The sequence below is a fragment of the Rhagoletis zephyria genome, unplaced genomic scaffold (genome assembly GCF_001687245.7).
Source record: "Rhagoletis zephyria isolate East Lansing unplaced genomic scaffold, Rhagoletis_zephyria_1.1 Rzeph_scaffold_00094, whole genome shotgun sequence".
NCBI classification, from domain to species: domain Eukaryota; kingdom Metazoa; phylum Arthropoda; class Insecta; order Diptera; family Tephritidae; genus Rhagoletis; species Rhagoletis zephyria.
This window is the reverse complement of record NW_016157178.1, coordinates 126,009-147,762: the sequence shown is the minus strand read 5'-3', so window position 1 is coordinate 147,762 and position 21,754 is coordinate 126,009. Positions and strand designations below refer to the sequence as shown.

General features: G+C 39.0%; 1 protein-coding gene and 1 long non-coding RNA gene across 10 annotated transcripts in view; both read left to right on the top strand.

The window, feature by feature from the left end:
• Positions 1 to 7,151, top strand: part of LOC108375793 (uncharacterized) — a 27,102-nt gene extending 19,951 nt beyond the window's left edge. Inside the window, exon 3 of the long non-coding RNA XR_001849204.1 lies at positions 7,120 to 7,151. This is a non-coding gene — a long non-coding RNA (uncharacterized LOC108375793). The remainder of the gene's footprint in view (positions 1 to 7,119) is intronic.
• LOC108375723 (small conductance calcium-activated potassium channel protein) overlaps positions 1 to 21,200 on the top strand; it is a 387,259-nt gene extending 366,059 nt beyond the window's left edge. For 6 of the 9 annotated variants that reach the window (XM_017631890.1, XM_017631898.1, XM_017631883.1 and 3 more), the window contains 2 exons: positions 15,874 to 16,040; positions 21,001 to 21,184. In XM_017631890.1, the coding sequence (XP_017487379.1) occupies positions 15,874 to 16,040; positions 21,001 to 21,169 (336 nt within the window). In that variant the 3' untranslated portion in view covers positions 21,170 to 21,184. Of the gene's footprint in view, positions 1 to 15,873; positions 16,041 to 16,155; positions 16,972 to 21,000 lie in introns of those variants that run through there. The other 3 variants (XM_017631912.1, XM_017631928.1, XM_017631905.1) reach the window with 3 other exon arrangements.
• Positions 21,201 to 21,754: the final 554 nt, after the last annotated feature.

The window sequence follows — 21,754 nt, the reverse complement described above, 5'->3', positions numbered from 1 at the left end:
CTGAATAAGCGTCAAAGTAGAACACATAATTATTTCGACAACATAGTAAAATCAAATTAAGATAAAGATTGTTAGAATATAGTATAAACATAAATAAATTTAAAAAAAAAGTTAAAAATATGGGTAATTTCATTCATGAATTGAACTTTTAACTCAATAGAAACAGAGCATAGCTAGATATTTCACTCTTCTTTATACCATACATACGTTTTGAGGTATACGTTGAAATTGCGCAACCTGGGTATTTTTATTTGATCGCTTATAACTTACGTAGTTTTGCATCGATTTTCTTCGATGATAGCTTATTTTTTTTGTAACACAACAGAGCTTAGGGAGAAAAAAAAAATCTGCAAAAAAATAAAAGGTTTTCGAGATCCTTCCCCGCAAAGTACATTTTTTTTTATATTTTTACAAAAAAAATTGAAAAAATCGGTAATGATTGTTCGTTATCTTTGAATCTACAGGGCCTAGCAAAAAGTGTCATATGCACAGTTTATAGAAAATTTTATTACCTTTTAAAAGCTTCAAACCGTTTTGGAATTGCTTAATTCGTTCTTGATATATATATGATTAAGTGGACCCAATTTTTTTTTTTTTTGCAAAAACGGTAAACAAAAATTACCCAAAAATCCATCACATTTAATGACTGGGCCCACATTTTTTGTGAGTTTTGAACGTTATAGTAATCCAGTCTTCCCATATTTTATATTTAGGTTTTTCCAATAAAATAAAGACTACAAACTAAATTTCATCGAAATCGGATGAGATTTAATGTTTCCGCCCACAAGAGTAGAGGGCGTGGCAATTATTCCATCTTTACAAAATTTCATAATTCTCTATTTCTAAGTAAAACTAGAGCACATGTCAAGTTTCAGTGAAATCGGTGCAGGTGTACTATTATTTCCATCTGCCTCCATATAGTCGAAACACTGTGCGACGTGGACTTTTTGAAGTGAAACTTCTTAGGCGGCGGTATCGCAAAAATGGAGTGAAATTTTTAAAACTGAAAACTTTACATGAGGAAGGGGAAGGGGAAAGAAGAAATAAAGCGACGCATGACGGATACGAGTACCTACATATCCATATATGTATGTCTGAATGCACGTATGTATGTGTATATATATATATGTATACATACATATGTGGCAACTCTGTTGTCGGCACAACTTCCAACAGCACAAATCACAGCCAACGTAACCTTAAGAAATGTCAAAATCTTTTCATTCATTCGCTTTTCATCTTTTTCCCGACACGTGTCATCCTAACCTTTGTTAATAGTTTTGTAAGTTTTGTAATTAATTAATATAAATTAATAAAGAGAAGTAAAACCTACAACTGGTGACCCCGACGCACAATGGATGGCGACAGCAGTGTTATACAAGCGCTAGATTCGAGGAGTATGCACACACTTTCACTGCCGAGGCTGCCTCTGCCGGCGTTGTCACAAAGCAACATCGAGGCATACTTCTCCCTCGAATTCTGGTTCGAAGCATCTATGGTGATTGGAGACACGCGAAAATACAACATCGTACGGGTACATCTCTGAGTGACGGCGTGCTTCTTAACCTTTGGATCGGCCGATTACCTCCACATGCACGTGGAGCAATTACAGCAGCAGATGTTCAGCTGGCTCAGAGGTTAAGAATAGCAGATTCCATTATAGAGTCTTTGAATGCTTCCAAGGCGGAAGTAGCAGAAGTTTCGTCGACGCTGAGTGATTTCCAGCAAATTCAGAAAGAAATAGCAGCACTTTCACGCGATGTCCACCATTTGCTAGACAGCCGCAAATCACGTACGAACTCTCGTTCACGTTCACAATCACGTTCCCGTTCTCGCAATAGCGCACACGATGTATGCTGGTATCACGCCACTTACAAGGAAAAAGCTAACAATTGCCGCAAACCAGNAAATCACGTACGAACTCTCGTTCACGTTCACAATCACGTTCCCGTTCTCGTAATAGCGCACACGATGTATGCTGGTATCACGCCACTTACAAGGAAAAAGCTAACAATTGCCGCAAACCATGTGCTTTTGGTAAAAATCTAACCTCAACCAACGAGAAATCGCAATAGGCCAGCTCAGCTGAACTCTCGGAGTTATGCGAACATTCCGAGAACGAAAATTCTTCACGACTGTGCATTCGTGATTCAACCAGCAATATTCAATTTTTAATAGACACGGGCGCGGACGTATCCGTCGTACCAAAAAGCTTACATTCAGCTCGAGCTACGCCTACATCAATGAAATTGTTCGCCGCGAATGGCACTGCCATAAATATTTACGGCCACGTTCTAATAAAGCTTAGTTTAGGTTTACGCCGTGAATTTATTTGGAATTTTTTAATTGCAGACGTAAGTTATGCAATTAAAGGTGTAGATTTTTTTAGCAAATTTCAACCTCATAGTCGATGTGAAGCGCAAATGCTTGCACGACGGTTTGACTTCACTTAAAGCTGTATGTGCTTTGGAAAACACCAACATTGCTGGGGTCAAAACGTTTGACGCTGGCACGCGTTATTCCAATATTCTGAAGCAGTTCCTGGAAATAACACGTAGTCCCAAACCTGGAGCAAAAACGAAATCAATGGTAACGCACCGCATCGAGACAACCGGTCAACCCGTGTTCGCAAGACCCCGCCGCTTACCTCCAGAGAAACTAAACGCCGCCCGCGCAGAATTTGAAACCTTGGTGAAGTTGGGCATTTGCCGGCCGTCGTGCAGCAGTTGGGCAAGTCCACTGCACATGGTCAGGAAAGCGGATGGATCTTGGAGACCATGCGGCGACTATCGCGCATTGAACGCCAACACCGTGCCGGATCGTTATCCGCTTCCGTATTTGCAAGATTTTGCTGCTATACTTAACGGAAAACCCATATTCTCCAAAATTGACCTTCAGAAAGCATTCCATCAGGTACCTATTCATCCTGATGACGTAGCCAAAACGGCGATTACTACGCCTTTTGGACTCTACGAATTCACTTACATGACCTTCGGCTTGCGCAACGCGGCGCAAATCTTTCAGAGGTTAATTCACGAGGTTTTGCGAGGTCTATACTTCGTTTTTGCTTATCTGGACGATATTTGCATCGCTTCGACAACACCCACAGAACACGAGCAGCACTTGCAGACTNACCTATTCATCCTGATGACGTAGCCAAAACGGCGATTACTACGCCTTTTGGACTCTACGAATTCACTTACATGACCTTCGGCTTGCGCAACGCGGCGCAAATCTTTCAGAGGTTAATTCACGAGGTTTTGCGAGGTCTATACTTCGTTTTTGCTTATCTGGACGATATTTGCATCGCTTCGACAACACCCTCAGAACACGAACAGCACTTGCAGTCGCTTAAAAAAAAATTTCCTGACGATTAATGTTGCCAAGTCACAATTTGGCGCGACGGAGCTAAACTTTCTCGGCCATCGTATCACTGGCGAAGGTATACTCCCGCTTTCGGATCGTGTAAAAGCACTGGTGGAGTGCCCGCTACCCACAGTCGCCAAAGAGCTAAAGCGATTTTTGGCGATGGTGAATTTTTATCGTCGGTTTTCGAAAAATGCTGGACCGCTGTTCGAAATGGTTCCGGGTAACCTGCGCAATGACAGTTCCAGCTTACAATGGACAGCAAAAATCATGCACTGTTTCGAAGAATGTAAGAAACGACTAGCTAACTGCGCTTTACTTGCGCATCCGTCACCAAACGTCATTATGGATTGAAGCCTCTAATTTTGCTGCAGGTGCCGTCCTAAACCAGATTACCAAATTGGTAATACCAATAATAAGGTGGAACCGCTTGCGTTCTTTTCACGCAAATTTTCCGGCGCCGAGTCTAGATACAGCAGGGTGCTGACCGCCATGTACTTAGCGACACGTTACTTTCGCTATCTCATCGAAGGAAGGTGCTGCCATATTTACACAGATCACAAGCCTTTGACTTTTGCTTTTAAGCAAAACTCGATAAGGCGTCAGATCGACAGGCGCGTCAACTGGACCTTATCGGTCAAATCACAACAGACATAAGATTTGTCGAAGGTCAAAGTAACATCGTTGCTGATCTTCTTTCCCGCCTACAGCGGAACAGTGTCGATTCAGAAGTGGTCCAAACCGATAACAGTCTGCAGAATGAAGATCGTGTTCAACAAATCGACGCACTTTCGATAAACTACGACGAGCTAGCGGAAGATCAGAGCCACGACGAGGAACTCAGAATGTTTCTGGATGAAGGTAGTACCAGTTCGTTAAATCTTAAACGTTTTGCTCTTCCTTTCAGCAATCGCAGTGCTTACTGTGACATCTCCAACGACCGTATACGACCGTTTATAACACGGAAGTTTCGCCAGCAAGTTCTTCGCGCCACTCACGGCTTATCGCATCCGGGTTCAGGAGCTACTGCAAAGCTCATGTGCGACCGCTTTGTATGGCCTGGAATTCGCCACGACAACATCGAATTTGCACGGACCTGTGTAAACTGCCAACGTAACAAGATAAGCCGTCATGCAACAGCACCCCTTGTAAGAAGGGACCTACCTTCACAAAGCTTCGCCCACATCAATATCGACGTGGTTTTCCGTTAGCAGATGGATGTCGATACTGTCTGACTATTATCGACCGCTTTACGCGTTGGCCAGAAGCTATTCCTATCGCCGACTCGACGGCATGTACCGTGTCACGAGCGCTAATAAACGGGTGGATTGCGCGATTTGGAGTTCCTGTCGATATCACTTCCGACTTTTCATAGGCTCAGTATTTCAGGAGCTCGTGAAAGCATTGGGCGTCCATCACTTACGCACAACACCGTACCATCCGCAAACAAATGGGATAGTGGAGCGGTGGCATCGGACGTTAAAAACGTCAATTTTGTGCCACGACACGCAGAGGTGGACCGCGTACTTGCCAATAATACTATTAGGGTTACGTTCCACGTTTAAAGAGGATCTAAAGTGCACAGCATCAGAGCTCGTATATGGTACGACGCTTAGATTGCCTTCCGAATTTTTCATTAACGACGACCAGAGGACCGAATCCGAAGTCGTACAACAACTTCGCCAATCCATGCGAGACCTACGGCCCGTCGATACTGCCTGGCATTCTGTTCGGAAGCCTTTTGTTCATCCGCAACTGGAAACTTGCGACCAGGTTTTTGTGAGAGATGACCAGATAAGACCATCACTGTCGCCGCCGTATTCGGGTCCGTACAGGGTTGTGAGACGAATGCAAAAGTACTTCGTAATCGATGTGAATGGTAGGGAAACAAAAGCTTCGATCGATCGTATGAAACCTGTTTTTTTGACACACGACCAATAGTAACATTCCGATGCACTCACTCCGAGGGGAGTACTGTGGCAACTCTGTTGTCGGCACAACTTCCAACAGCACAAATCACAGCCAACGCAACCTTAAGAAATGTCAAAATCTTTTCATTCATTCGCTTTTCATCTTTTTCCCGACACGTGTCATCCTAACCTTTGTTAATAGTTTTGTAAGTTTTGTAATTAATTAATATAAATTAATAAAGAGAAGTAAAACCTACATATATACATATATGTATGTATGAACGAACTCATTGCGCATTTCAGCTCTGCCGCTACCAAGCAATTTATGTATAAATGATGCAAGCGTGCTTCTCGTAACTACATCCATTCGTACATATGTACATATGTTTGTATGGATATACCCTGTAGGGAAACCCCGAACTGGTGAACCAAATTTGTAGTTCCGTACTAGATCTTTATCGCCAAAAACGAACCAGTCCGATAGTAACTAGATCGCCACCAGTTCAAAAGCAGCGATATGTGGTACTTTTAAAAAACAATTTTAGAAATCTATATCTAAAATGACGAATTTAGAACTGGTTCAAAACTATAGAAAAAGGGATGCAGAACGAACTAGATCTCATCTGGCGAATTTTGAACTAGTTCGAAACTACTGAAAAAGGGATGCAGCGGGGGGCTTGTTTGCTTTAAATAGATTTTTGCTTGGCGGGTTTTTCGTTCAAATACGCTTTCAGTCTGCACGTCGCAGATGCTTTTTCATAGTTTGGTAATACAAAACTAATATTTGTGTTAACATCTTAACATTTTGGGACCTTCTGGAATATAACCAATAACAGTCAGCACCTCTGCAAATTCAGCAAATTCAGCTACAGCCAAAGGTATGTAAACATGTTTTCAAATGCACAATTTAACTTGCATTCATTCAACCAAATTTGATTTCAGATTGAAAATACATTTCTCTGCAAATAATTAAAAATTGCTACCATGGTAACCCAAAAAGAAAACATCTTGTTACTTTTTTCGTTTACAACTCGTTCGAAACTATGGAAATGGGGTGCAAAGCGAACTAGATCCCATATGTCGAATTTAGGACTGGTTCTGAACTATAGAAAAGGTAATGCAGCGGGGTACAATTTCCAATTCCTATTTCATCGCTGTGTTAAATTCGCCAGTTTGCATGCAAAAGAGATTTATCGCGAACTAGTAGTGGTTCTAAATGTACTAGAAGAGCACCAGTTCGAAACTGGAGATTTCGTTGATGTACTGATGGCCATATGTATGTTCTTATGGACAGCAATGTTTTCACATATGTTTGAATGTTTGTGTATGTACATATGTTTGTGTGCATGTATATATGCACATATGTAGTACAAACGAGAACAAATCTAATAAGCTGCTCGTTGATATAAATGCGAACTGTACTGATTGTCAAAAATTATGTGTTTGTTGTACATTTGTTCATGTTTGTCATTGTGCGTGTAATTTTCTAGAGTAGTTTTGTGCTCTCGCTATCTCCTTGTATTAACTCGTCCTTCGTTGGTATACTCTGATGAACATATGTGAGGATGATAGCAAGGCCAACTTATATAAGGTAGTGTTACAGGAGCAGTTGAAATTTTCGCCCGATGTTTCTTAAAGAAAGCCATAAACGTAGCGACCGTTGGTTCAACTTGGTGTTGTTTGCTCTAGATTGCACTGTTTATGGGCCTGTTGTATGAATTTATGTCTTGGTTGTATGAAAGATCAAAAAATTTGGATTTTCTGAAGTTGTGCAACTTATCGCAACATTAATGGCCATGTTGTACAAACTCTTGATTCAATAATAAAAGGTTTGCTCAAAAAGCAGTTTTCTCGCTCCCTCTTGACAAAATCGGCTCCCTTAGCAAAGCATTGTGTGTGGGTTCGTGTGTGTGTGCAAAACTTTTATTAGGGAGCTAAGGGAGTGTCAAAACTCTAATGTCAATAATGANGTGTGTGTGCAAAACTTTTGTTAGGGAGCTAAGGGAGTGTCAAAACTCTAATGTCAATAATGAGCAAACCTTTAATTATTGAATCATGGTACAAACTCACTTAATTTGCGTTTATTTTGTACACTAAATAACCGAAAATGGATAACTCAGCCGAAATAGGTACGTGCTTTCGTTGAATTTTATAAATGTAAGCCGAAACTATGAAATTGTAAAAATGAGATTTTACAATGAGACTGCTCGCAAAATTGCAATGTGCCCACAAACGTCCAACTTGATTGCGGATTGCTTTGAACCAACGTTTTCGGCTTGCATTATGTCAAAAGGATGTGTTTGTTGTAATTCATTCTGTCATTTACTACCATTATACGTAGGCCAATTCATGAAATCATTTCATGCGTTTGAGTAGAAACTGAATGAATGAACACCATTTCATGATTTAAATCAACGCGAAATAGAGTTTATGCACTTAGTTTTTACTCAGATCGATGAAATGATTTCGTGTATTGGACTACTCATACATGTAATACTTATGCGTTTAATTTATAAGGTAATTTTATGTTTTTATACTCTTGCTACCACATGAATATATGAATTAGTGATAAGAATATATGAATTCGCCCTGGAAGATAGAAAACGAGTAAGAATAAATGCCGAACAAAGGAATTTGTCTTCGTTCAACTTAAATAAATGCATTTTGCAAACAAAAGTGCGTACGTTACTTAGTGCCTTGGTAATGGCGAATTCGTAAGGATCTATTGATTGCATTATAAACATTTTCATTTATTTGTTAAACATACAATTACTTCCATTACAACCCGGTCCTATGGATGCTAGAAGCACGAATTCATATAAGGTGGTGTTACCGGAAAATGAATAAATAAATTATATGTATATCAGAAAATTAATAAGATGAAATGAAATTATTGTTTGATTTCTAACCAAACCTATGTATGTAACTCAATCGACTAATGGTTTGCCGAACCGTAAACATATGTTTACACATCCAATTTCGTAAGTAGGTACCTGGTACTCACACCTTTTTTAAGAATTTCACTTCTATCATGTGTACGGTGTTACACACGCATTTTTTTAAATTAGGGTTGTCAACCAATAATAGAAAAACCGCTAGAGAAAGCAAGAATTACTAAAAAATTAATTTTTCAACACAATGGTCACGTTCAGAAGGCGTAACAGCTCAGTAACTGTTGCGATTGCACCTTCTGAACGCGTTGTTTTGTACTTCTGATCAACTGAACAGTTGCGTGCATGGTAGAAAAAAGAAGGTAGTTTCACTTAATGACATTAGCAGCCATGTTAGCCATTTGACTTTTGCTGAGATTATGACAATTTCATCAAAATCAAGCTACCAGATTGAAAATTATAATAAAATTTGTTCTGAAAAGAATTTGGTCGACAAAGCAAAAAATAAAATTATTTTTTTTAAATAATAAAAACAAAAATGAGCTGCGCATTTGGAAGCTGCAAAAATACAAAATACCACTGCAAGGAAGACGATACAAATTTTTTAACATTTCCACGGCTTCCTTTTGTGAGACAAAAATGGCTTGAGCCCCCTGCGGCGTGAGCAAGGAAAGCCTTCTAAAATATCTGTATATATGTTCTCAACATTGATGGTGACAAGTTAACAAGTCCGAATTTTTTTAACTTATTGTGCAGTTCAAATGTGACTCTAGAGGAAAGGACTGTAAAACTTTTTTTTTTCAATTCGATATTTAAATCTAAAGTTAAAAGAGAACAAAATTAAATAAGAATATAAAAAGATGATAAAAATAACGTCTTCATGATTTGTTGAATTTATTAAATAAAAACTTTAAATAATGTTATCGCAACATACATACAAGTAGATTACTTTTTAGTTTTGGGGTAGGGTCGAGAAATACCGTACGGGGAGGGTGAAATAACACAAACGGCAATAACGCAAGTTTGTGTTATTTCCCAATTGAATGTGAAAAACACAAATTTGCTTTATTTCATTTCTCGTTGAGCAATAAGACCAACTTTTAAACTTAACAATTTGAGTGATAAAGCAAAATAGTGCACATATGTCACCCAGTTACATTTGACAAAAAGTAGTACATGAACAAGTTAAATGGACGGATTTGTAAGTATACACTTAGGTCTCTTTTTATGCGGCTTTTTTTTATGCGGATTTGAATTTTACCGGTTTTTTCAAACCATTATTTCGCAGTAGCGATTTTGCTTTTTTGAGAGTTTTTATTACTTTTTTTCAGTGGGCAAGAGACAATGCTTCTGATAAATAATTTGTCTTTGTATTCTTACATAATTCATGTATTTATTGTGGTATTTTTATTTATTTTTTTGGTTAAAATACAGATAAAATTTTATTCATTTCATTAATGTTCGGTTTTACATGGAATAATAAGTGTTGAAGTGAAGAAATAAGTAGTTTTTTTTTTGCTCAATAATGCCTCACTGGAGTATCTGAATATATGCGGTTTTTGAAAATGCTGGAACGCATCCCCTGTTTTTGTATGAAAGTAAAGAACTTTTTTATGCGGATTTTTTTTATGCGTCTTTCTGAGAAACGCATGTACCGCATAAAAAGAGAGCTAAGTAAGGGGGGTGGCGTCCCCCGCCCCATCGCCTCCTTTCGTAATTATGCACTGGTGGCATTATAACCGTTTAGAAAAAATTAAAATAATAAAATAACACTAGTTCACTTCTGAAACTGCTTTTTAATGTCCAAGTAATGGGAATTATTTTGTATGGTGTTATTGCATGCATCCCACCCATAGTGGCAGGTGTCACTGCCTTATTTGAAAATTTGCCTATAAAATGTGACTATAAGGCAGCCGAAAGTCAGAAAATAAAGCGAGAAAGCCGTTTTATTACTTCATCTGTTTATTGCGACAACGTTCCATGCAAACATTTTAAGGTTTTCCAGCAATGTTTTTAACATATTAAAAAGCATGCAGATAAAATTCATACAAAAGCGCTATGTCCAATATGCCGAGCAGTTTTTAAAGACGATGCGTTCCCTATATTTTGTTAGACTTTTCATAAGTAAAAATATTTTGTGAATATTACTTTCTTCATATGAATTAAACCACATTTTTTGTTTAATTCAAGTCCTATCAAAAAGGTTTAGAGCACTTGAGCAAAAACAACATTTGCCTGTATTTTGTTGTTGCTTCTGGTATCGAAGGTGTCAAAAACTGTTGCTTGTTTTCTTCTACATCAAAGCGTGCCATGCGAAATACGAAAAAGATTAAAATTGAAAAAATGACAAAATGAAAATTGTTGCAACTTTCTTTCTTAGTAAATTGGTTTGCTTTTCGAAGCATTGATCCATCCTGTGCCAGTCCCAGTAATCAGCGATTGTGCTGCTGAGTTGGGTGAGCGTTCCAAAAGCTGCTATTCAATCGCTGGTTTTGTATGGAAAAAGGTTTCACATGGTTTCAGATTTTAACAATTTAGAATTTTTGTGAGAAGAAATTAAAAATATTTGACATTTTCGAGAACAAATAATTTGAAAAAAATCAAATCAGCTGCTATACTGATCCTACCTATTCAATTTGCCTTAGTTTAATTGTATTTTTGGAATAAACATAGTTCTTTTTCCTTCTGTGAGTAAACTGTTTTTTACAAATGGTATAAATAAGCAATGGGAAATAAGGCAAAAACTCAGATTTTGGTATTATTTCCCATTTAAAAGTGAAATAAAGAAAATTTGCGTTATTGCCGTTTGTGTTATTTCATCTAAAAAGACTAAAATATCTACACCCATTTACTGTGAAATAAATTCCCATCTCGAAATTCCCTAATTTGTTTGTAAATATTAACAATATGGTAACGCTGCTAGCAACATGAACAAATTATGAAGCTTCAAAAATCTCAGTATCCGTCAAAAAGTTATTTATTAAAACTACCTTCATTTTTTAAAATTGTTTGTGTGTTAGATGATCACAATATTTTTCTGATCATTTGAGACAACATGTTGTGTGCTGTTGAATTTGACAGCTAATGTATCAAGCGGTTCAGAAGACGCATTTATTTATTTATTTATTTTTAACGAAGAAATTTGGTGGTATTTTTTAGACTATTCAGTCTTTTATAATACATCAGCGCGCATTAATTTACAAAATTAGAATCTTAACCCTAACATAAAACAAATAAGAGATAACAATAAATTTAAATTTAAGTACAAAAAATCATTCTTCAATTTAATATTAAAACTTAACATCAAATAATAGTAATTACACAACAATTAAGTATAAAGGAGAAAGAAAAAAATAAGGAGAGAGGAGAGAAAAGCTGAGTTGCAATCACATTTATCTCATAGAACTAAAGTATTCATGTATTATCCTCCCGTAGTTGCCCCTATCCATCGCAGACCTAACACTATCAGGAATCGCTGATTTTTTTAGCAACGTTTGCGCTCAATTGCTGCGCCTTCTGAACCTACCCAATGTCTGATGCTGTCTTGGGACGTACATACAAATATGTACATATGTACATATCTACTAAACATAATATAAAAAAAAAATCAGAAAATTTCTTGGTGAATTTTGGTCGCTTAAAATAAAAGTGAAGTGTTCGTCATAAAAGTGAAGTGAAAAACTTCGATCGTAGTGAAAACGGCTACACTGTCAGGCATGGGTTCATCTGACCATATTCTGCATATGAGATGAAACATGCACCTTATCAACTCTTCGCCGACGTACATGAATAACCCTGCTGGCTAGCCATCAGGACCAGCAGCTTTGTTGTATTGCAGCCGTGTAACTGCTATTCGTACCTCTTCATAGTCAGTCAGTGCGGCAGCGACTCCGTCGTCATCAACTGGGTCTCGAGTTCGTATTCTCCAGAACTTTCAGTGCTGCTACCATTAAGAAGGGTGGAAAAGTGTTCTCTCCAAAATTTAAGTACATTCTGGACATAGGTCAGTAGGTCGCCATGGTCGTTCTTACCTTCTTGAAACCTTCCCTAAGTCGCGTTTTTCCTGTCGGCCAGCGTTTCAAGCTCTTCGCATTCTAGTATTTCGGTCTCTCTTGTCTTATTACGGCAAATACGTCTTGCTTCCCTCTTCAAGCCAAAACGGTCCCACATAGCGTTGCGTTGCGTCCGATCGCATAATGGCCCTGCAGACGGCATCTTTTTCTCTGCAGCTTCTTGATACTTTTCATTGTACCAGTTGTTCTTTCGGGCTGGCTGAAATACGACTACTTGTTCGGCGGCGGTACGAAATGAGCGGGAAATGTGGTTCCACTGCTCCCATAAGTTGATTTGTTGAATAGTGCTCTCTGAGAGAGGATGCGAGAGTCTGGTAGCGAATAACTAATCCGTCTGTTGCGATTCCACATTTTCGACGTTGAGCTGAGGTGCACTGAGAAAAAGGATTAGTTTCGACAACTAAAGATATTTAGTTCCCGAATTTTGACAATATTTGGGAACTGTTACCAAGGATTGGGAACTATTACCATGGGTTGGTAATTATAACTAAATATATTAAAGCTTCTAATATTCATCCAGGTTGTACCAAATCGTTAATTTAGTTGAAGGGTTTGGTAAATACTAATAAATATTTTTTTGAAGCATATTTCTACAAATTCCATTCAACTTAACGTATGGTTCATAAAAGGATGCCATTAGGCTCTGCTAATACAGATAAGCTTTCTTTCAACACATGGTTAAGTCATAGTTACCAAATCTTAGTTGAGGCAACCACGATTTGGTTTGAGAGCGGAACATATTCATGCTTGTGAGCCACATGTATGTTTCACATACGAAGAGCGCCAGCCGAGCAACGCACACAGTCCCACTTATTGAATCGTTTGAATGTGCTAGTATGCCGACCATTGCATAAAAACGATTCGATGAATGAGACTCTGTTCATGGAAATCATTGCTCCGTTACCGCTGTTCGTATTTGGGCAAAAATGGTAGAATAAAGATTGCGCCCATCAGAGAGGATTTTTGAGAAAAATGTTTGCGTGACATCACACTGGTGCATTTGCGAGAGAGAAATGCCAAAACGCGAGCAAGAATGGAAGAAGAACAACAAGTGTGACGTCATACAAACAGCGCCTCTGTCGAATTCACTGAGAGCGTAATAGCTGTACCGAGATGGGCGCCACCTTTGTTCTCTACATCGTTTTATAAGGGTGAAACACGCATGTGCTCACAGAGCGCTCAGTAAGCTATGGCATGTCGATCACTGCGCTAGGTAGAGAATGAAAAGTGTGTGCTATGACCCGCCCAGACTTGTTTCAGTTTTGCCATCGCCGCGAGTTGTTTCGGTTTGCGCATAGTTATTTAAAAATATAAAGTTTGATGCCAACCGGGGTTTCTCAGAGGATATATAGTTCATGTGAATTATAATTTGAAAGTACCTATTTAGCCAGGGAAAAGCAAAGCAGTATACTTAAACCAGCACTTCCAGCAGATATTGACCTGGGTTTTCGCACGACTGTTCCTGTTTCATCGTTTCTTTTTAGGAAATTCTTACCACCATATACATATGTATTATTTACACTAGTAACTATTTATGTAAATATGTATGTATTTTTTATGATTAATATATGCAAATAAAAGAAGGAAGTAAACACAACAACCATCGAGTAAATTTTTATTTGTGTCAAACTGAAACTTTTTTTCCAATAATAAACGGTTAGCTGATTCAACACTACAGCAAGTTCACAAAATTAATTGAAAACTTGTATCAACCAAAGCATTGTTTATATTTGCTCAACAATGATTTTATTCAACTAACAATATTGTCCACTCAAGGTAGTCGTTTTGTAATTATTAACAAATATACATTTGTCCCAACTAGAAGTCTCAAGTAAATTGCAGACTTTCGTGAACTAGATATTTATTTCGCCATATCCAACTATGCCACTTGGTCACTATAACCAAATCTTGGTAATTATAACTAAACCTTTTTCTGAGTGTGGGTGCGTATCTGGTGAGAGTGGTCCGAGTCAATGTTTAGTCCTTGAAGTGTACGTACATCACTGGAAGCAGGACTTTCGTCTATCACAACAAGATCAGTTTGGTTTTTCGTTTTTTGACCAGGATACAGCCATGCAGCTTGATGGATATTTTTATGCTGAAACCTAGTACTGCATACTATAGATCAATTTTTAAGTCCCGAACCCGCGACGGAGTCCCTCTCCCACTGCAAATGCAATACCGCATTCGCGCTCCTTTACGTGCAAGCTGTAGTAGGCGTCGCAAGGCCCCACGAAATTTTTGTTTAACCCCGTCCATCGTATCTCTTCTCTTCATAAGGACATCAACCAGCCAGGCAGGGCACCTTCCCCATTAAGGGTACGGAAGTTGCAGGTACATTCCCTTAAATCGCAGTCCTTTAAACGTTTATCGTGGTAGTAATCAAAATAAGGGGTCTTATCCGAGGCTTTCTTTTTTTTACATGGTGGCTCCCAAACCAGCGCCCAACCCGTTTTTTGGTTTATGTACTATAACAAAATTTTTAATATTTTATTTTACAGTTAACATAATATCATGGTTTTCGAAGTTTAAACAACATAAAAAGTTTTCAGTTTTCTAGAGTTCAGTCGCTTTGAGCTTCCTTAAAGCGAAAGTACACAACGTCCATTGCGTCACCGACGCCGTCACCGTCATTGCCAGCGTCAACGGTGCTTATGCGACAAGTTGAAGACTCTCCGTACACCATTACGCCCTGTAAAGCAAAAACTCACTGCTACTCTTTGACAAAATTGCGTTTTTACTTTTCTTTCATCCTGTTTTACATTTCTTATTTAAATAAATCCAAAAATTTTTACAAACTGAAAAATTTTAGTTCAAATATGTAAACAAAACCAGACTAGTTGTCACTTGAGCCAATTTGAGCGTCACTGTCACCGTCACCTTTGTCATGTAACTTACTTCATACAAATACACCAGTTCAACTTTTTTGACAACTGATGGTGACGGTGACAGTGACGCAATGGACGTTATGTACTTTCACTTTTAAGCTGATGCCAGATAAAACTTTGTAGCTTTGCGTGACATTTATAATTTTGCCAGCAAAGCGCCAGACGCAAAAGGTATGCCACAATGAACGCCAAGAAAACAATTTTGTACTGCTTTTTTACTCTTCAAAATTGCTGTGGATTTTATATATTTTGCTTTAAAATTATTAGCAATGTAATTAAGTTTTATGTTTCTGCATGGAAACTCGAATTTGGACGAAACAAAATAAATATTAAACCGGCTGATTGTCAAAGCGTGCAAATGATGGGAGTTAGCCATCTTTTCGCTTCGCGCTGCAGCTTCAACGATCTATGTGGCATTCTTTGTGCATTTTCATACAATTCATCTCATCTGTCAAAGCGAATCTGTCACGTAAAGCGAAGCAAAAGTTTTATGTGGCATCAGCTTTTGAGTGTGTTTTTTTTTCAAATCTTAAAAAAAATATTTCGTAATTCCTACCAGAAGCGAGGCGGAGTATTCAAAAACTTTATATATTCTCCATGTAACGAAGGTCCACTTAAATTTGCATACATACGTACATATCTATACGAATAACACCTCTGCACATTTGATACTATTTCTCGTCATAATCAAACTCAATTTTACAACCATGACTAACTGCTTAATTGTAACTATTTTCTTCAACAGGATCATTTAGAGAGCTTACCCGACATAATATCACGATGTCTAACCCAACATCAAGAACGCATAGAACAACGGAAGAACTTTCTACATCCAGACGCAGCGGCTACTTCAATACAGCCTTCGCCGCAGTCCCTGTTCAATGCATCACCAATGTTATTTCCCCACTCAAGGTTTGTGAAAAATTCGTTTATTTTTCAAGTATATGCAAATGCCTCTCCGTGCACTTGTTTTGTTGTATTGGATTCCTCCCTGTCCACATCCACAAAATTTTACACTTTCATGCAGAAAAAACATTTCTTAAAATGCAGTGCCCACAGGAATTGCTCATATTGTCTATTACTTTAAGTTCTTGCGATTGTTTTGACAAACAAATTCTGAAGTAAATTTTTAAATGCGGCGCAAGGAATAGGTTCCATAAATAAAAAAGCATTTGGAAATAACCAATATTGCGACAGAAAATTATTAAATCAATTGAGTTATCTTTAACTGCTGGGAGGCCAAAATTTAAGTACCTTTTAAGTTAAAACTGCAGTCAGTATTACAGTCTGAATCGATTTATACTCAAACTATGACAGTGTTTAGGTTAGGTTAGGTTAGGTTCGAGTGGCTGCAGTGTCCGGTGATTACACTACTAATCTGAGAGAGGAGCGGTACAGCCGAGTAAGAGTTATAGATCGCTTTACATCAATCTTTGTCCGAAGGATTTCAGGCCTATAAGCCTCACTTCATTCTTTCTTAAAACTCTGTGTAGACTGCACTCCACGAAATCGTTTCGATGATTGAAAGAGGATTGGCCACTTGATATCGACAGTGCGTTCAACAATGTCTACCCGAAGTCTGTTGTTAACTCCCTTCTCATGGCGGTGGTGCAGCGGGGTCTGATGGATTTTGTTGGGCTCCTTCTTGAGAAGAGAACTATTTTATCAGAATTGGGGAATGGTTCCATTACAAAATATGTGATCAGCTCTTAATTTTTACTTTGGAAGTATATCGTCACCTGAAATGCAAAAAGACGTAACAACATCGTAAATGAAAAGGAAAAGTGATAAATGATGTGGAGAGTTGTAATTCGATGAAATCCATAATATAAATCAAAAAGTGAATTTTGAAGTTTTTATTAGTTATGACTTTTTGCATTTCAACGATGATATTTGTTACGTCTTTTTGAATTTCAGGTGACGATATGTAAGTTAAAAAATTTAATGTCGTTTTTCTAGGTTTTTTGTGTTTTTTGGGCTATGACAGTGTTGAAGTATATGAGCGTTATGTTCCTTTTCACGACATTCATATTGGATATCGAAAATAATTTTCGAACGTTCGCCAACAAAACGTTGCTTTCCCTCGGTTTCGCCAACTCGGACTATCCTCCAATCACTGGTGAGCAGTTCTTCGTTGCCCAGTCGGATAAATTCCAGAATCTCCTCCGGCTTTGACAGTTCAGCTGGGACCAAGGCCCAAGCTCGCAGCCTGTTAGGGATTTCATCCCTATGGACGGCAACTAAGTCTGCTCCGGGCCACAGCTGTCTAATCGTGGAGATCGCTTTCTTCTAGAGCTGGAGCGCGCATTCATCTACACACGCAACCAGCTTTACCCGCCCCTGATGCCACCCAGCATCACAGACGACTGGTGCAGGGCCGGGATACTTCTGGAGTATCCCTTTATACACCCTGCATAGACCCATCAGTACGGACTTCCAATTGTCCTTGCTAATGTGGGCCTCCTAATGGCCCTTATCCAGCACCGCTAGCGTAAAGTGCTCTTTGGCGGCCTTGCTGAATGGCTTCATGGTGGACACGGCGGTGGACGGACGGTTAGAAGGGGAGGAAGCCCTATACCTTTTGGATCCACTCGAGGTGTCGTCCTGAGATCGTTGTCTCTTGGGGTCTAGGTCCTTCCGTGAGTTTGCCTTAATGGGGGGTTTGTCCTTCCCACCTTTCCCGGAGGATCGCTTGTCGCTGGCGGCGAAGACTCCCATTGCCCACTTGAGGGCGGCTTTTTGTTCCTCCGTTAGTTGGTCATGTGGAATGGCACCCAATCTTTCAATGACCTTAGGGGCTGCCCTACGGTCGCGCTTAGTCCTGACGGAGGGCAGAATTATTTTTGCTGCATTGGAGCAGCCCAGGCGCCGATCGAGGTCGTTTGTCCCAATCTTCGGAGTTTTACTCACAGAAGTAGTCCCCTGCTTGTCCGTGGAGGATTTGGGCTCGGCTACTGCCCCCTGCAAGTTGGATGTGCCCGGGGTGGGCATACAGAGAGGGGCCGTCCACAGCTTCTCCACCGGAATCGACTTTCCCTCGCGTGTATAATTCTTCCGGTATCGCTGGAAGTTTGCTTTCCCTCTCGGGGGCTTAGCATTCCCTCCAGATTCTGCGGAGGACCGCAACTGCTTGGGCCGTGCAGGCCCCTTTCTTCGGCGCTGTCGATGCGGGTCCCGAGATGGTGGGTTTTTTGGACTTATCTTCGCCGTGTCCAGCGGCAGCACTACCCGTGCAGCGTTCCGAGGTTGCTTTGTTCTGATTCACTTTCGTCTGGTTTTTTGGCAGCTTAATAAGCAGAACCTATTCGGCGGCCGGAAAAAAGGAAAGGGGAAAAACGGTCGACCACGGCAGAGTCCCATGCCGCAGGAAGTCCACTGTAACTCCCGGAGGGGGACAGGTATCCGGGAGGTGCACTTAGAACACAGTTGGATAGCCCCCTGACTGCAAACCGTCCAATGGGTACGGTGATGCATGGCACCCTGGATTAGGGGCGTTTTATATCCACCGCCAGCTACCCCCTAGAAATAGCCTCAGTAGGCCCACCCCAGCTTCGCTAGAGCGAGCCCATACGGCCTGCCACTAGACGTGGCAGTAGAGTTTATACCTCGGCCTTAGCTAGGCCCCGCCTGCTTGCACCACTGCGGCAAAGGAGCAAGCCTATGCTGGCGCAGCGGAAAATATATCTAGGAGGATTTTCGCCAACCATGAAACCATGTTTAACATTCATGTATTATCCAGTAAAAAATATCCATTAACTTGCTAGAAAGTAATTTCCGAAAATCGGTCTTAATGAGAGAAGTATCCAATACAGTACGAAAACGCTAGCGTTGCAAGTAATTACTGGTTTCGTGGTATTTTATTAAAATAGTTTTATTTTGGGATTTTTAACTTAACTCTTCCAAAAATCTAGTCCTTAGTAGTTTATGTTAAGTGCAAGATGGAGCATGTAATCAGCTGTTTTTCTTACTGCAAATCCTTACAAGTAAAAATGTATCCAGTTAGACTTGCTACGCTATCAAATTTCCACTTCTTTGGAAGTTTTTTTTTTTTAAACATGAAAATCCCCATTCTGAAATCTGTCGTACGTTCGATTTTGTTACGAATCGGAAAATCGGTATGATGTAATCCGTATTGCCGAATCGTAATTTTGAAATCGTAGGCCACTTTCATAATTCGTAATGTTGTTTGCCCGACGTAGCTCTAAATTTTAAGTATTTTGCGGAAATTTTTTACGAACAGCATTACGTAATTTAAGCAGCGCATAAAAACGCCCAACCCCAAGTCATGGGCTTTTCTAGTACCATGTTCCTTCAGTGAAGAACCTCAAAACTTCCACCAATCGACATAGAGAAACCACTTACGAAGATTTTACACTTACCTCGACAACAATTTACTCCATAATACCTAATGAGCTTTTGAATGCATTTTTGTTAATGCGAAACTTTTCCAAAGTCTTTAAACATTTTAATCTTTTTACGTTAATATTTCAGTTAGATGAATTACACAACTCCTAACAATCTCATCTTCAGATTCATGCGATTGTTGCCTAAAGCAGCGGCAACAGCATCTACATTTTAATTAAAGTTCTATAAGTGGTAACTAGTTTGTTCCCATACTCCAGGATTTGAAGGTTTTCCTGTAAATCCTGCAGTACAGGAAAAGACTAAATATTTGTTTATTTATTCCTGCCGAAATAACTGATTAAGTGCTTCGAGTTTCCTGTTTTTGGTTGGCAGCGCGGCGGATAGTTATGAACGGATTACTCCATGCCATTTTTGTATTTTGCGGAGCTCCGATTTCGTAACTACGAAAATTCGCATTCCAGCATAGGGGTGGAAAACCCTTAACAATTTTTCGAACTATTATAAACTATCGCGTAAAAAACAGAACCAATGTTAAACATCATTCAGCTTACCAATAGGGGATGGGCAGGTACTGGGCTGCAAAGGTTCCAGCCGTACAATCAAAAATGAAGAAGAGGATTCCAAGTCCGACTGACGTTGATGTAAAATGAGGCAGTAACTTAAATAAGCTTCTAATATGTATGTTCCAAATAAACATTTAGGTTTGAGTTCAACTTGAGCCTAAGTTGAGAACTAAGATACTTCTCAAACCTCTAACCTTGTTTCTCAACTATAGCTCAATCCATTGTTTCTCAACTTGAGAAAATTATAAGTAGTTCTAAACTTGTTCTTCAACGTGTTCCCCAAATGAATCTTTAATGTATGCTTGAAATACTGAATTAAAAATTAAATATAAAATTTTCGATCTAAATTTCAAACCCCATGATAGCACGATTGGAGAATGATGTTGGACATCAACTTGAGAACTATGAAATTCTCCAAGGTTTGAGATCAATTGGAGAACGATGTTGAATATCACCTTGAGAACTATATATGTTTCAAGGGCGGGAGAAATATATTGTACATATTCGTCAGGTTCGCTCTTTACATTATTCTGTAAAAAAAATCATACAATTAAATAAACTCTCGCCTTTGCAAAGTTTTTCAGTAAATCTGAATTTAGTATAAAAGTTAGCCACTTTCCAACCACCTAATATGTAGATTTTGAACCACCAACATTTTTCACTTACGCGCTTACGTTTATCTCACCTAAAGTGATTCGATAGATTTAGATTGAGAATTTAAGAATATTAAACTGGAACCACATTCTTCAAATATTCTATCATCTGTCCACCAATTCTCATTTAAAGCCCATTAATAGTTTGCTTGAATAGTCAAATATGAGTAATTCTTTGTGTGAAAAAATTCGGCCTATAAAATCTCATAAAACCAATAAACTTTGAACATTTTTTCAAACAAATCAGTATATTTAATTTTATTAATTGTGATCAAACTGCTTTTTGCATAGAAGTGTTCCCTCATCCAATAATGTTGCTGCAACATACCATTGGCCAACCAGTCCTATTTTGCCACCTGTATCTAGTAGAACTCCACATTTAGTGCCTGATACTCACATGCCATCGAATGGATCTGCCGCAGTTAATAGCTACGCATCTTCCAATAAATACGGCAGCTGAATAGAAGAAAACGAGTGCTCCATGCCCGTCGCCAACATCGAGATGCCCACAATATCGATTCCATTACCACTAACATCGCCTCGGTCAAAGCTTACAAGAGCATCTACGCTGACGCCAACAGCAAACTACATCGGCGGTGTCAAACACAATTCCCATTTGTCATTGATTGTCAGCCGAAAAATACCTAAAACTTTACATCTCATCATGGAGACTGCGATATCCGAAGATGCTGAAATAAATCTACTAGATTCTTCAGAAAGTTCATCAACTACAACACAACAACAAGAAGGATCACGCCCAGCATCACCAACCACATGCACAACAGCCACGTCCATGGCTAACAATAAATTCACCAGGAAGAGAGAACGTCTTTATAATAGCTATAGCTATATAAATAGTGCTAATAGTACTAATTCTAATGATTTCATTTTAAAGTCAGACCATTTTAAGACTTTCTCGAAATGAAAACTATCTTACTATTTAAGAATATCACCAAATACAAAATACATACGAATGTACGTACATACATACATATGTAGCTTACTTACAAACAGATCAAAAATCGATCCTTACAAATAATATGTA